At 43.6% G+C, this 13,139-nt stretch overlaps 1 protein-coding gene and 1 pseudogene across 3 annotated transcripts in view; one reads left to right on the forward strand and one right to left on the reverse strand.

Annotated features, from left to right (window-relative positions):
* LOC147028351 (collagen alpha-1(XIV) chain-like) overlaps window positions 1–13,139 on the reverse strand; it is a 236,291-nt gene that overhangs the window by 93,880 nt on the left and 129,272 nt on the right. For all 3 annotated transcript variants that reach the window (XM_085878673.1, XM_085878672.1, XM_085878671.1), the window contains 4 exons: window positions 6,585–6,701; window positions 6,060–6,206; window positions 5,557–5,637; window positions 3,939–4,078 (listed from right to left, as the gene is read on the reverse strand). In XM_085878673.1, the coding sequence (XP_085734799.1) occupies window positions 3,939–4,078; window positions 5,557–5,637; window positions 6,060–6,206; window positions 6,585–6,701 (485 nt within the window). The remainder of the gene's footprint in view (window positions 1–3,938; window positions 4,079–5,556; window positions 5,638–6,059; window positions 6,207–6,584; window positions 6,702–13,139) is intronic.
* LOC147028352 (signal recognition particle RNA) lies at window positions 2,784–2,924 on the forward strand (annotated as a pseudogene).

The following is a 13,139-nucleotide window of genomic DNA, read 5'->3' on the forward strand; positions in this document are numbered from 1 at the left end:
GAGATAGAGAGATAGAGAGATAGAGAGATAGAGAGATAGAGAGATAGAGAGAGAGAGAGAGAGAGAGAGAGAGGGAGAGACCGAGAGAGAGAGAGAGAGAGAGAGAGAGAGAGAGAGAGAGAGAGAGAGAGAGAGAGAGAGAGAGAGAGAGAGAGAGAGAGAGAGAGAGAGAGAGAGAGAGAGAGAGAGAGAGAGAGAGAGAGGAAAAGAATACGTAATTACATTGTGATTTTTTGTTTTGTCTATTGTTTTTTTTGGGGGGGAGGGGGGTGGGGAATAAGGGGCTTTCCCAGGTGTTTCAGTGCAACAAGCATTATGTTGCCATGGTCGAAGTAACTTCATACAGCAGGATCCTGTCCATTGGGCAAAGAGAAGAAGAAGAAGAAGTAAAGAAACTGAAATGTTGCCAATATGGTGACCAAATTAAAGAGGTCGGATGAAGAAAGAGCAAGAAGGGGAATCCATTGTTTTGTCCATTGACCAATCCGGTTAACATGATACATATGGTGCCATCGCTGTTCCTCAAGTCTACAGTGGTGTTCCAAGTTCAGTGGGTTAGGACCATCTTCCGATATGGTGAGAGATTTCACCACACAGCAATCCTTGCATTGAAAAGTTCTAGGTGCCTAAAAAGATACCAAAATATTGAATTCCTTTAACTTTCACCAAAATTATTTTTAGAAGAAAATTTCGAAAGGTTTTGCTCATATTGGGAGGGAAGCAAATACCTTTATGATGTGGGAATCATGCCTTGCATTGGATGAAGCTGTAGGTGCCCTCTCAAGAAGAAGAAAACTAGAAGGGCACTCTTCAACGTCGCGACGTCGCGAGATATGCCTCCGCCAATATTATTACATCATTACATACTTTGACAAAGTTTGATTTAAATTCCTGAACCCAGATTCAAAAAAATTAAATTATTCTGACCACGTGTCCGATCAGGTTAAAATTTAAAACATATTCCCCATGACTACGAGATCATAACTGTGACATTTCACATCGGTTTCACATCATTTCAATATGGCTGACAGACCATGTGACTTATTAATTATTCCTGAACACCCTGGTATCCCCAAGGCCTGGGGAACATGTGGGTGAAGTTTCCCATCGATCCGTCAAACAGTTCTGAAGAAGAAGATTTTTACAGGTTTATTCTTCAAAAAAATCATAGCTGCCAAACCATCTGACCTATGACATCATAGGTGGAAAACTTTTTGTTCCTCATCGATAGGCAATCATACCTGTAAAGTAATGCCGCAATCCGTTCAGCCGTTTCGGAGAAGAAGATATTTGAAGGTTATTATGTTAAAAACAATATGGCTGGCGAACCACGTGTCCGATGACATCATCAATCCCTCGAAATAACGTAGCCCGAGATGACTCAAAATGTCTCATACTGCTCGGATAAAGCGATCAACGTCTGCAACTATGACATCATAACGAAGCCACCCATGACGTCATCAAAAAAAATCACACTGTTTTCCATTTGGAGTACTTCACATGTACCAAGTTAAATTTTTTCCATGGAATGGGTTTTGAAGATGGAGGTCCAAAGTTTTTCCTTTTTTCCAACGTAGTGGCACACCATGTGACCTATGACATCATAATTATCATTCAAACATTCTACATGAGTAGTCGCACCTACGGTGAAAATGTCATGTCTATCGGTTAAACGATTTTGACTTATGAATTTGCAGAGAAAACAGAGTAAATTAGCATGGACGGACATATGTACGGATGGACGGACAACCCAAAAACATAATGCCTCTGGCGACTTCTTCAGTGGAGGCATAAAAATGGCCTTCATGCTCTTTCATCAATATGAAAAACACAACACCACTTTAAGTGTGCCTTTTGAATGCTGGGAATACCTTCTGAGTCTCAGTGAGAAGTGTTATATTGTAGAGATGTACAAAATATCCTTAATGTCTTCTTAAGAAAGTCCTCCCCTTTTGGTGATTCCATGTGATCAAAGACCACAAGGGTAAACCTCACTTCACGGAGGCAAGGATTTGGTGCTGCCTCCACCCAATCCCTCTACCCTTAGTGCATGCAGCAATTTCCATGATATAGTGGGGGGGGGAGGCAGGGTGATTTCCATGATATAGTGGGGGGGGGTGGGAGGTGGGGTGATGGGTAGGTACCCACCATTACTTCTGCTCCCTCACTCCTCCCTTCTCCAAGCTACTCATGGTGGTCCTGACATGTTATTACTCACAGATGCAGTTTTCTTGCTTTGGTGATGTGAACACAACACATATTTATTGAAACATATGTCTCTGGTATACTCCCAATCTTGTCAGCAAGTCACCAAGCTGGCATGCATCCCTTGCCTCCAACAAATGCTGGAGGGTTTGACACAAAGTCCACCACAGAATCCTCATGCCTTTTCAATCTGATCCATGTGCAGTTTTCAAGGCATGCTTCATGACAGCTTCGTGGTGGGTGTATATTATGCTCAATTTGCCTTTTATGATAATCAAGCAAGTTGTGCTGTATATCTCTACCACATATGACCCTGCTCATCCCATTCTTACAAAAGAACACACCATACTCTGGCACTCTTCCCTAGTTCCTTGACCATAACCCTCATCAATAGGTGAACGAGTGCATTTGAGCTTCTATTATTAGCAATGGTACACATTTTCATCTCACTGGTGTTCTGATACAACAACAGGAAAAAGAAGGCAACAACAAAGCTACAATGGCCATCTGCTTATTCCTTAATGTGTAACCTGCAAGCGAGCTCCAATTTGATAGACTATACAGTGATCTTAATCGATACCGGGCGTAGTGGCGTGTGCCTGTAATCCGGCTACTCGGAGGCTTGGGTTGGAGGATCGCTTGAGGACGGGAGCTCTGTGCTGCGCTGCGCTATGAGAGGGTGTAGGGCAGCCCGGAATCATGGCGAAACCCAATCCTTATCCCTGTGTCGTAAGAGGGGACCAGGGTTGCGTCAGGAAGGGCATCCGGCGTAAAACCTATGCCAAATCAGTATGCGGATCATAACGGATGATCTGCTGTGGCGACCCCTAACGGGAGCAGCCGAAAGACGCACAACAACAAGAACAACAACAACAACACACAGTGATCTTAATCGATTAGAACAGGATGAGTGGTAGCATGATGTAGAGCAATGATGTTACCTCGTGAAAGAACAGTGTCATCCACGTAACAAAATCGACATCCTAGTGGCACAGCAACATGTGGGAAGGACTCGTGTTGTCGTTACTTGATCAAGATGAAAGCCACCACAGTGGACAAAACAGAATGCATGGCCATGACAAAGACCAGCCTTTCGTACTCTGAAATAAAAATGAAATATGTGGAGTCCAGGCAGCGTCTAAGTAAGTCACAGGTGTCACTGGTTCCAGCGTCGTCCTTCATCAAATCCTGCCTGGCTATTTCTACAGCCAAATCACTGAGTATGCTCGTTAAGAAAGAAATGATCTCGAATGGCATCATAGCTTCAACAAGCCCCAGAGAAAGTTTCTTCATCTAATGAGTAAACACAACATGATTGGTGATGTACAAGACAGTTTTATGTTTAAGAACAATGGCTAGGAATTTGGAAAATACAGTTACCCAGATGCCAATGTTCTTAAACATGGTAGAAGTATCTGCTCGGTCACCAATAGTACTGCAGAGAGGAGCTCAATCACCATTATGGGTACTTTGGTGATGAGGACTAACAGATCGATCAAAAGCTCAGTGTACAGAAACCGCACACACATAGAACAGCACAAGACACCAGGAAACAGAACTGGTCAAAACACCCGGTTGGAGAACTCGATTCCAATCATTCTATGTACTCACATTTTGAGAGAACTCTTCAATTCTTACGTATTATTTGCTTTTGAATCACCATACTGCATTATGTGTGTATGTATGTATGTATGTATGTATGTATGCATGTACGCATGTACATATTCCATTACCTGTGCACCATCTGGTCCCAGATTCCCAATCAAGGCCAACAGGATGCGGAGAAAATGTTTCAATTTCTCAAAGTTAGCATCTCCGATGCTCCATGAACCGTCCACGAGGAAAACAATGTCTGCCTTTATGGAGCTGCACTCTGGATTGCGACAGGTTTGAGGTCGAATGTTTAAACAAATAATATGAATGCACAGGTTAAACAATAACAATCAATTATTTCTACAAACAATTATTTCTGTCTGTCCTTCAACGCCCTAATGATCATCAAAATGCCAAGGAAGTGGTGGTGAATATGTCAAGGCATTTTCGTGAGCAACACAATCTGGCAGGGCCCTACACCTTCTTCCTGGGTGTCACCAAGGCAGCAACTTGAAATTTGGCCTGGGTTCCGGCACACACTGGCCTACGATTTTCAAAAGGCTCTGTGGGGTCATTCATTTCCATGAGTGTTATCGTCTTTACAAAGTAGCTTTTATTCTTGTTCTCGACAGTTTTCATAACTGCCGAGGCTGACAAAGATGCCAGAATAGATTGCTAAAGTATAAATCGGGAGATCGTTAAAACGCAAAATTGTAAGTCTTCTTCTTCCCGCCTTTTTCAACAGCCGAGTTAAATGAAGGCTGAAGAGATTACGACAAGCAAAAAGCAAAGATGAAGTCATCAAGAGTAACCTGGATAGGATTCGGGTTTCAGCTGCGACTCCTCTACCCTAAAACCCATCCAGGCGCAGCCAAGTGAGCCTTGTTCAAAAAAAAAACAACATATATATCAAAAGAACCCAGATTCAAAAAAATTAAATAATTCTGGCTGCCGGGCCATGTGTCCGGCCAGGTTAAAATTTAAAACATGTCTTCCCTATCACTACTAGATCATAATTGCAAAGTTTCATGTTGATTGATGCAGCAGTTCAAGAGAGAGAGAACTTTGAAAATATTTTCCTTCATTCCAATATGGCTGCCAAATCATGATCGATCAATTATTCAATCCAATATGGCCCAATGCTTGGGGATACCAGGGTGACGTTTCCCCTCAATCTGTCCAGCCATTCTAGAGAAGGAGATTACAAAAGATTTCAGGTTAAATCCACGATAGCTGCCAAACCATGTGGTCGATGACGTCATAGGTGAGGAACTTTTTGTTCCTCGTGGTTAAGCGGTCATACCTGTAAAGTTTCACTTCGATCTTTTCAGCCATTTCGATGAAGAAGATTTTTGAAGGTTAAAAAATTAATAAATAATGGCTGCCACACCACATCACGTATGATGTCATAATTATCATTAAAAACATTTTACACGAGTCGTCACACCTCTGGTGAAAATTTCGTGCCAATCCAACAAGCGGTTGCAGAAAAAAAAATGCAAACACATGGATACGTACTACATAGGTATGCGACCGATTGCTTTAGCCCGCTTTTCACTTTGCACGTGTGGGCTAACAACGGAGTTCTGTAACATGCAAACAAAAAGAGGACAACCACATACACAACACAACAAAGGTCAATACACAGCAATGAAATTAATGAGAGACAACCAGTAAATGTTTATGTTTGTACTTGGACATATGAAAACGAGTAAACTCCATTAAAGTAAAAGTAAACATTATTACTGTTGTTATTACCAGCACGTGGTGGGGGCAGAGTCGCAGGAACTGGTGATACAACAGGTGGCTGCTGAATAGATGGTACATGCAGTTGCATTCCTGCAGACACAACATGATTATCACAGTGGTTGGGCAGAGCAGACGATGTGGCACGATTTCAAATCCAGAGACTTGCCAAATAGGAATGAATAAATGAGTGACTAACAACAAAATAAATGATCAATCGTTTACCATTATAACTCGAAAGACGAGTAGGGTATTTTTTTTTTGTATACCTTGTCAAGGCTCGTATGGGAGCTAACACACATAGCAAGGGCGGGGGGCATGAGACAAGAGGGGGCATGAGACAAGAGGGGTGTGGGAAGGACAAAACAGTGGGGAACAGAGACATTAGGAGATCTGTGAAAGGGAGAGGGATGGGAATAATCATGATGTATGTGGAGCCATGATTACATTTCATGATGATACATCATGAAATTCACCAGCATGCTTTGATAGTAAATGTGTCAAGTGGGACTCACGAGTGCGCAGTGAGACAGTCGCTGGTGGACCCTCAGTTTTGTCTATCAGGGTGTGGACAGCAATACGATAGAGGGATCCTGGGTCAAGGCTGTAGAAACAATGATCACTCACCGCAGGAGACAGGGTCTCCTCTTGTGGCTGTCCACCTGGTGACCACACATCAGATTTTCACTTAAAAAATACATAATGGGTGCTTTCAGCATTGTCAAACCATGACAGTTCCATCACATTTGCACTTGTATCACAATGTATTTGTACTCTCATGATTATACTATGAGTGGATGCTTCTTGGTCTAACTACAACATACACAGTTTATGGTACTTGCACCTGTGGGTACCAACTGCACTGTGTGGAGGTTTTGAATGCAATGTGCATCCCTGGGTACCAATTGCACTGTCCGAATGTGTTCATGGCACTATGCAGGGCTTATGACTGTATGATATTCCAGGGTGCTGAATGTACCCTGCCTGGGTGCTGACTGCACTAAGAGGAAACAGTTTTTGTCATGAGTGGGTGGTTGTACCATTCGTCGGTGTAAGAATAATGCGATAGCCAGTGGCAGCTTGTTGTTGTGTCCAATGCATACAGAGACTCGTCACATCCATATTGGTTGCTTGAACGTGCCCAGCTCTTATGAACACTGTTAAAAAAGAAGAAGGCCAAAGTAGCAAATGGGGACAAAGTTCATTTACTGATGGTTTTAGAATTAATATAAATAATACAATGACGATGACAATAACGAGAAATCAGTAATCACGAGGTGATTGCCAAGGGTAAGCCTTCCCTGGCCTGGGGAAGGCATACCCTTGGTGATCGTCCACGACTTACCCTTGGCCCGTGATCCAATGATGGCCAGATTTTTTTTCGGACCACCATATGACCTTGACCTTCAACATATAGGGATGGAGTGTACATAAAGAAAATGTGTCCCCATCTTGAATCTATCCATAAAATTCAACATCATGAAATTCTGAGAAACATTATTAGTGGGCAACTTAGCATAACAATTGTGCATTTTGTGAGGAAAGCACCAAATTTAGCACACTAGTAGCCTATCATATTATGAACAGATTTGGATATTGGGCCATCTCAAATTCAGCTGCTGATGGCTGTGGCAGCCATTTTCCACTGCCATCAAAAATTTTGAGATGGTCCAATGTCCAAATCTGTTCATAATATTGTTACGTTTGAGGGGGGGGGGCATGCATTCAAAGGGTAATTAGGATGTTTAATTAGGTATGCCATGATGTTCGAGTGTACCAGGATCTCGATGTAATAAGTAGCAATTCAGTGGTGATAAGTTGTCTAGTAAATGTCCATTTCTTCAAGGGGGAAATGATAATTGTCACGTAATTAGATAGGGACACGGGATAGGGTAAGTGTGTCTGCGTAAACCCCTTTTAGTATTCTCTGGAGGCTTGCCGTGACATCACAGGACAGTGCTGCGGATGGCTCCACCCCGTGATCACGATTGGCGGAAGGCGACGGCGCTGGGCCAATAAAACGGCTCGATTGGAAGTGACGAGGACGGGAGGATAAAAAGGTTCTGTTCGGGGTCGAAAAGGAAGAGGAAGAAGATCGGTACAGAAAGACCGTTTTTTTGGGGTGGAGGTTGTTGTGCTGGGAGCGTGCCTGTTGTTGCACTGATTTGGCCCTGGTTTCATCGTGTCTTGTAGCCTTGCTGAGCCTCGTGCCTCACCTTGGTTGGCTCTGGGGTTCTGCTGGCTCGGAGTACGGGGTCGAACGGCAGGTGGACCTGCCTCCCTCTCCTGCTCGCGGTTTGGCGCCGGAGCTGGTTCCCTGGCGGCTGTGAGCGGACTTGGGCCAAGACCAGGAGGTCGACAGCACCACAGTTTCTCCTGCCCCCCCCCCCCCTGACGAGAGCATGGCCAGCTCGTCCGACGCCAATCCAGGGACTGTTGCGTCCACACCACGGTCCAGCCTGACCACCAGGAATAGCTACGTTTTGTGTGTGTGTATGTGTGTGTGTGTACCTGGCGCCTTAGAAGGTTTGAGATTGGTATATCCATTGGAATTGTCTGTGTTTTCCCCACGCCAAATTTGGTGCTTTCCTCACAAAATGCACAATTGTTATGCTGTATTTAGCTAAGTTGCCCCACTATATTCAAGTTATGATAAAAAAGGCGTTTTTTGTTAATTGAGTCACAATCCGAAAAAAAGTAGGTCAAGGACACTAATCAAATATCAGTTGCACAACTTCGGTGAAGCTCCACTTTCTGATGCAAGAACATCTTGGAAGGTCAAGCAGTCTTTGCGATGCCACATTGGCAAAATTGAGCAATGACAAAATATTCATGTTTTTTCAGATTGCCATTTTGCCTTGAAGCTTAACCTGAGGGATACGACATAAATGCGACTTGACTGCGGATATCTAGCGAGGGAAATTTCGTTCTGATCGGATAAACATTAGTCGAGTTTTGGTGAAAATGTTAAAATGTCTATAATTGGGGCATGACCTTAAAATTAGGTCAAGGTAATAAAATTTTGATAAACCCCACCTTCTTTTTATTCCCATTATTACTGCAAAAATTTAATTCTGAAAGTCCCAGCTGGCTCCGAGATACAGTTTGGATATTTGTTTGAAAAGGAAGAAAAACCTAAATAGTGGTTTAGTACTCGTAGAAGTGTAAGACCTTGACCTTCAACCCAGATGGTATGATGTAAATCTAGCTTAAATGCGCCTTGGTCTGGGCAGTCTAGAGAGTGCAATTTTGTTCTGATTGGACAAATCTCAATCGAATTTTGGTGAAACATGTTAAAATGTCTATAATTGGGTCATGACCTTAAAATAAATAATGGTCAAAAAAAAACTAAGTCAACCCCACAAGCTTTGTATCGCAATTATTAATGCAAATTTTCATTCTGAAAGTCCCTGTCGGCTCTGAGATACAGCTGTTTCGAAATTGGGAGTGTTTAGAGTGCAGGATGAAAAATAATTTCTAAATGGTGGTTTAGTACTCTTCGGGAACGAAGAAACTCTGTAGTACCATTAGAAATTGGGAATACTCGTTGTAAAAACAAACCCGAGAACAGCAATAAGCCTTCCCCAATGCTATAGGGGGAAGTTTAATTAGAACGGCAACGGTAGAGTGCATACCTTCGCCAGGCTAAACAGGTTACGTTTTCTATCCCACTGATAGGCCACATATGGATCTGGACCTGAATCACAATCTAATTGCCTTGTTCTCCCAAAGTTTTGTCCCAATCCATCCACAATTTTTTGAAACGTCATACTATTTATCGTTTTTCGCCTCATCTCTCAATGGTAAAGAATCACTTAAATAAACAATACAATCTCATATCTGCATCCAGATAAAAACAAAAATCGAATAAACGAGTCGTTGTCACACACCCAACATGTTCACCAAATTTTGGTCTGAATCCGTCCATAATTTTTGAGATATCCTGCTCACAGACAGACAAACAGACTGGGGAGAGTGAGAACATAACCTCGGTCCACCTTTGGTGGTGGAGGTATTGATAGCGATTCTTACAATAAAAAGAGGTTTAAATGATGATTGTCATGTGCAGTTTAGTGATTGCATTAAAAAATAAATTATAATGATGTTGTAGAAATGAACATGTCTCTGTTCCCCACTGTTTTGTCCCCTCTTGTCTCATGCCCCCCTTGCTGTGCATTGTGTGTTAGCTCTCATACGAGCCTCAACAAGGTATACAAAAAAAAAAACAACAGATTTCAATTATAGCAAATGTGTTCAAAAAAATCCGACCCGATAAGAGTGCTATCATCCACTATATTCAATGCAACTCCAGCTTACAAATTAATTTCATGGCAGATAACTGATTCAATCAACATCTAATTTTGGGTCTATTAAAACACTTTTTTCCCAATAACCAAGAACAAAATAATACATTTTCATTTGTTCCCTGCCACAATCCACACAGTGACTGAGTAGTGACCTGTGCAATGTGAATTCTCAGCAAGAAAAACATTCACTACCAGTCATTGGTTGTCTCGAATGCCTTCATGGCATGATGTAATCTTTACCTATCTGTCTATCTACAGTGCCTATGAAAAGTCTACACGCCCTTTCAAACTTTTCACTTCTTGTTGCCTTATCGTCTGGAATTAAATTGTATTAAATCAGACTTTTTCCACCTTTATTTACACACCAGAAAATACCACCCCGTCACTTCGCTGATGGGAATAGTTAAGAGGGGGGCGAGAAAAAAGAAGGGGGAGAGAAAACGATGGGTGGTGGAGCGAGGAGGGAGGGAGAGTGAAGAGGTTTGGGGGAAGGAAAGGCAGTATGAAGGCAGACATGCGGTGGAATGCTAATTACGATACACACCGTCTCATCAAAATGCTTCTGCATAGAATAACAGTAAAGATGAAAACAAAATAATGTCTGAAATCCATTTTATACCAATCATGCTATAAATACCGCCCGGAGACACCCGGACCTGTCTGGAGATAAACGCAGTGAGGAAACAAACACCGCCCAGAGATGAACACTGCCCAGACAAGTCCAGACACGAACACCCAGACGCATCCAGAGACAAACATCACCTGGACCTAAACACTGCCCAGACACATTCAGAGCTAAGCTCTCTTGACATAAACACCATTTGGACACGTACAGAGACAAACACCACCCAGAAGCGTCAAGAGCGAAGCTGTCTGGAGACCAACACCGCTCAGACACGTCTGGAAAAAAAACCTCCCATCTGGACATGTCCGGAGTCAAACAAACACTGCCCGGACATAAACAATGCCCAGACATGTCCAGAGACAAGCTCCACCCGGACACGTCCGGAGAAAAACGACACCTGGATACGTCCGGAGACAAACAACGCCCAGACACGTCCAGAGACAAACTCCATCCAGACACGTCCAGAGACAAACAATGCCTGGACACATCCAGAGGCAAACTCCATCTGGACATATCCGGAGACAAACTCCGTCCAGACACATCCAGAGGCAAACTCCATCCAGACACGTCCAGAGGAAAACTCCGTCAAGACACGTCCAGAGGCAAACTCCGTCCAGACACGTCCGGAGGCAAACTCCGTCCGGAGGCAAACTCCGTCCAGACACGTCCGGAGGCAAACTCCATCTGGACACGTCTGGAGACAAACACCAAACAGAGATAAACACCACCTGGCCATGTCCGGTGAGAGGAGAGAGAGTGCGAGAGTGCGAGAGTGCGAGAGTGCGAGAGTGCGAGAGTGCGAGAGTGCGAGAGTGCGAGAGTGCGAGAGTGCGAGAGTGCGAGAGTGCGAGAGTGAGAGAGTGAGAGAGTGAGAGAGAGAGAGAGAGAGAGAGAGAGAGAGAGAGAGAGAGAGAGAGAGAGAGAGAGAGAGAGAGAGAGGTGTGCGAGGGTGCTGCTCTGTATTGGGAGGGGGTGGATCGAGGATGGGACAGAGAGAGATGTGTGTGAGGGTGCTGCTCTGTATTGGGAGGGGTTGGAGCGAGGATGGGAGAGAGAGAGAGAGAGAGAGAGAGAGAGAGAGAGAGAGAGAGAGAGAGAGAGAGAGAGAGAGAGAGAGAGAGAGAGAGAGAGAGAGAGAGAGAGAGAGAAGAGAGAATGCGAGAGTGCGAAAGTGCGAGAGTGAGAGAGTGAGAGAGTGAGATGTGTGCGAGGGTGCTGCTCTGTATTGGGAGGGGGTGGAGCGAGGATGGGACAGAGAGAGAGAGAGAGAGAGAGAGAGAGAGAGAGAGAGAGAGAGAGAGAGAGAGAGAGAGACAGAGAGAGCGAGACAGAGACAGCGAGACAGCGAGACAGCGAGACAGCGAGACAGAGACAGAGACAGAGACAGAGACAGAGACAGAGACAGAGACAGAGAGAGAGAGAGAGAGAGAGAGAGAGAGAGAGAGAGAGAGAGAGAGAGAGAGAGAGAGAGAGAGAGAGAGAGAGAGAGAGAGATGTGTTGGGGGAGGGGAGGTTAGCAAAGAGAAAATGTTGTGCTTTATGAAGAAAACACACACACACACACACACACACACACACACACACACACACACACACACACACACACACACACACACACACACACACACACACACACACACACACACACACACACACACACACACACACACACACACACACACACACACACTGTATTAGTGCTTGGCCGATATCGGCAATTTTGGGGGGGAGAAATCGGCAGATTGGAGTCAGTGTGATTGCCGACTACAGTATGTACTGTATACAACTCAAAAACCTTGAGTAAATTTCCCCCTTGTTTTGGGGGAATTTCCATTTACAAATTATAGAAACAACGTTGCACTATCGATATTTCAGGGAGATGTGCATAAACATTAATCTTTATAAACAGCCGCTAATCGTCATGTGATGGGTGGAAAAAATTGGCTCTGTAATTTAGAACACACATTAGTATGGCAAACGGCTCAGAAATCAGGTGTTATCAAATATATTTTGCTTTGAAAATCACCAAGAGAAACCATATAACCTTTGTAAATCATATATCTCTACGTTGTAGCAACTGCCAACTGTACATCCCGATCGGGACACAAACTGTACCGCTATCGACCGTAGGGCGCTCATCAAGTGGCTTAAGCAATCATACAAGCACGCCAATTAAATGGTTGATAAGGAATGGCTGGCCAGGCTATGGCTGCATACCATATAGGATCCCTTTAACTGTTAAGCCGGTCTTCACCACGCACACACATCAGTTAAAGAAACTAAATGAATTCGTTCAAATAATGACTTTATCCACAAAAGAGTTGCTGTTTAACAACGAACAACCCTGGAAACATCGTAAAGGTTAATCGCCCATGAAATAAACATTGCAGATAATCCGCAATGTTGCCTACTCATCTGTGCATGTGTCACTTGGTACATCAGTTCGCAGTCCACGCAAATATTATAACTTCATTTTAAAACATCCATCTTTCACCAGATTTGCTTTGATTCACCTGAGGGCACCTCACAAAACTTCCAAAAATATAGACAGATCTGGCAGATGCTTTGGATAAACAGTCCCTCTGGGGGACAGGGCATGAAGTCTTGCAGTGAATGCATTAAATCATACAGCTCAATGAAGCTGGTTAATTTTGTGATGTTCC

This window comes from Eptatretus burgeri, chromosome 4 (genome assembly GCF_056783735.1).
Source record: "Eptatretus burgeri isolate ZD-2024b chromosome 4, Ebu_testis_v1, whole genome shotgun sequence".
Classification (NCBI taxonomy): Eukaryota; Metazoa; Chordata; class Myxini; order Myxiniformes; family Myxinidae; genus Eptatretus; species Eptatretus burgeri.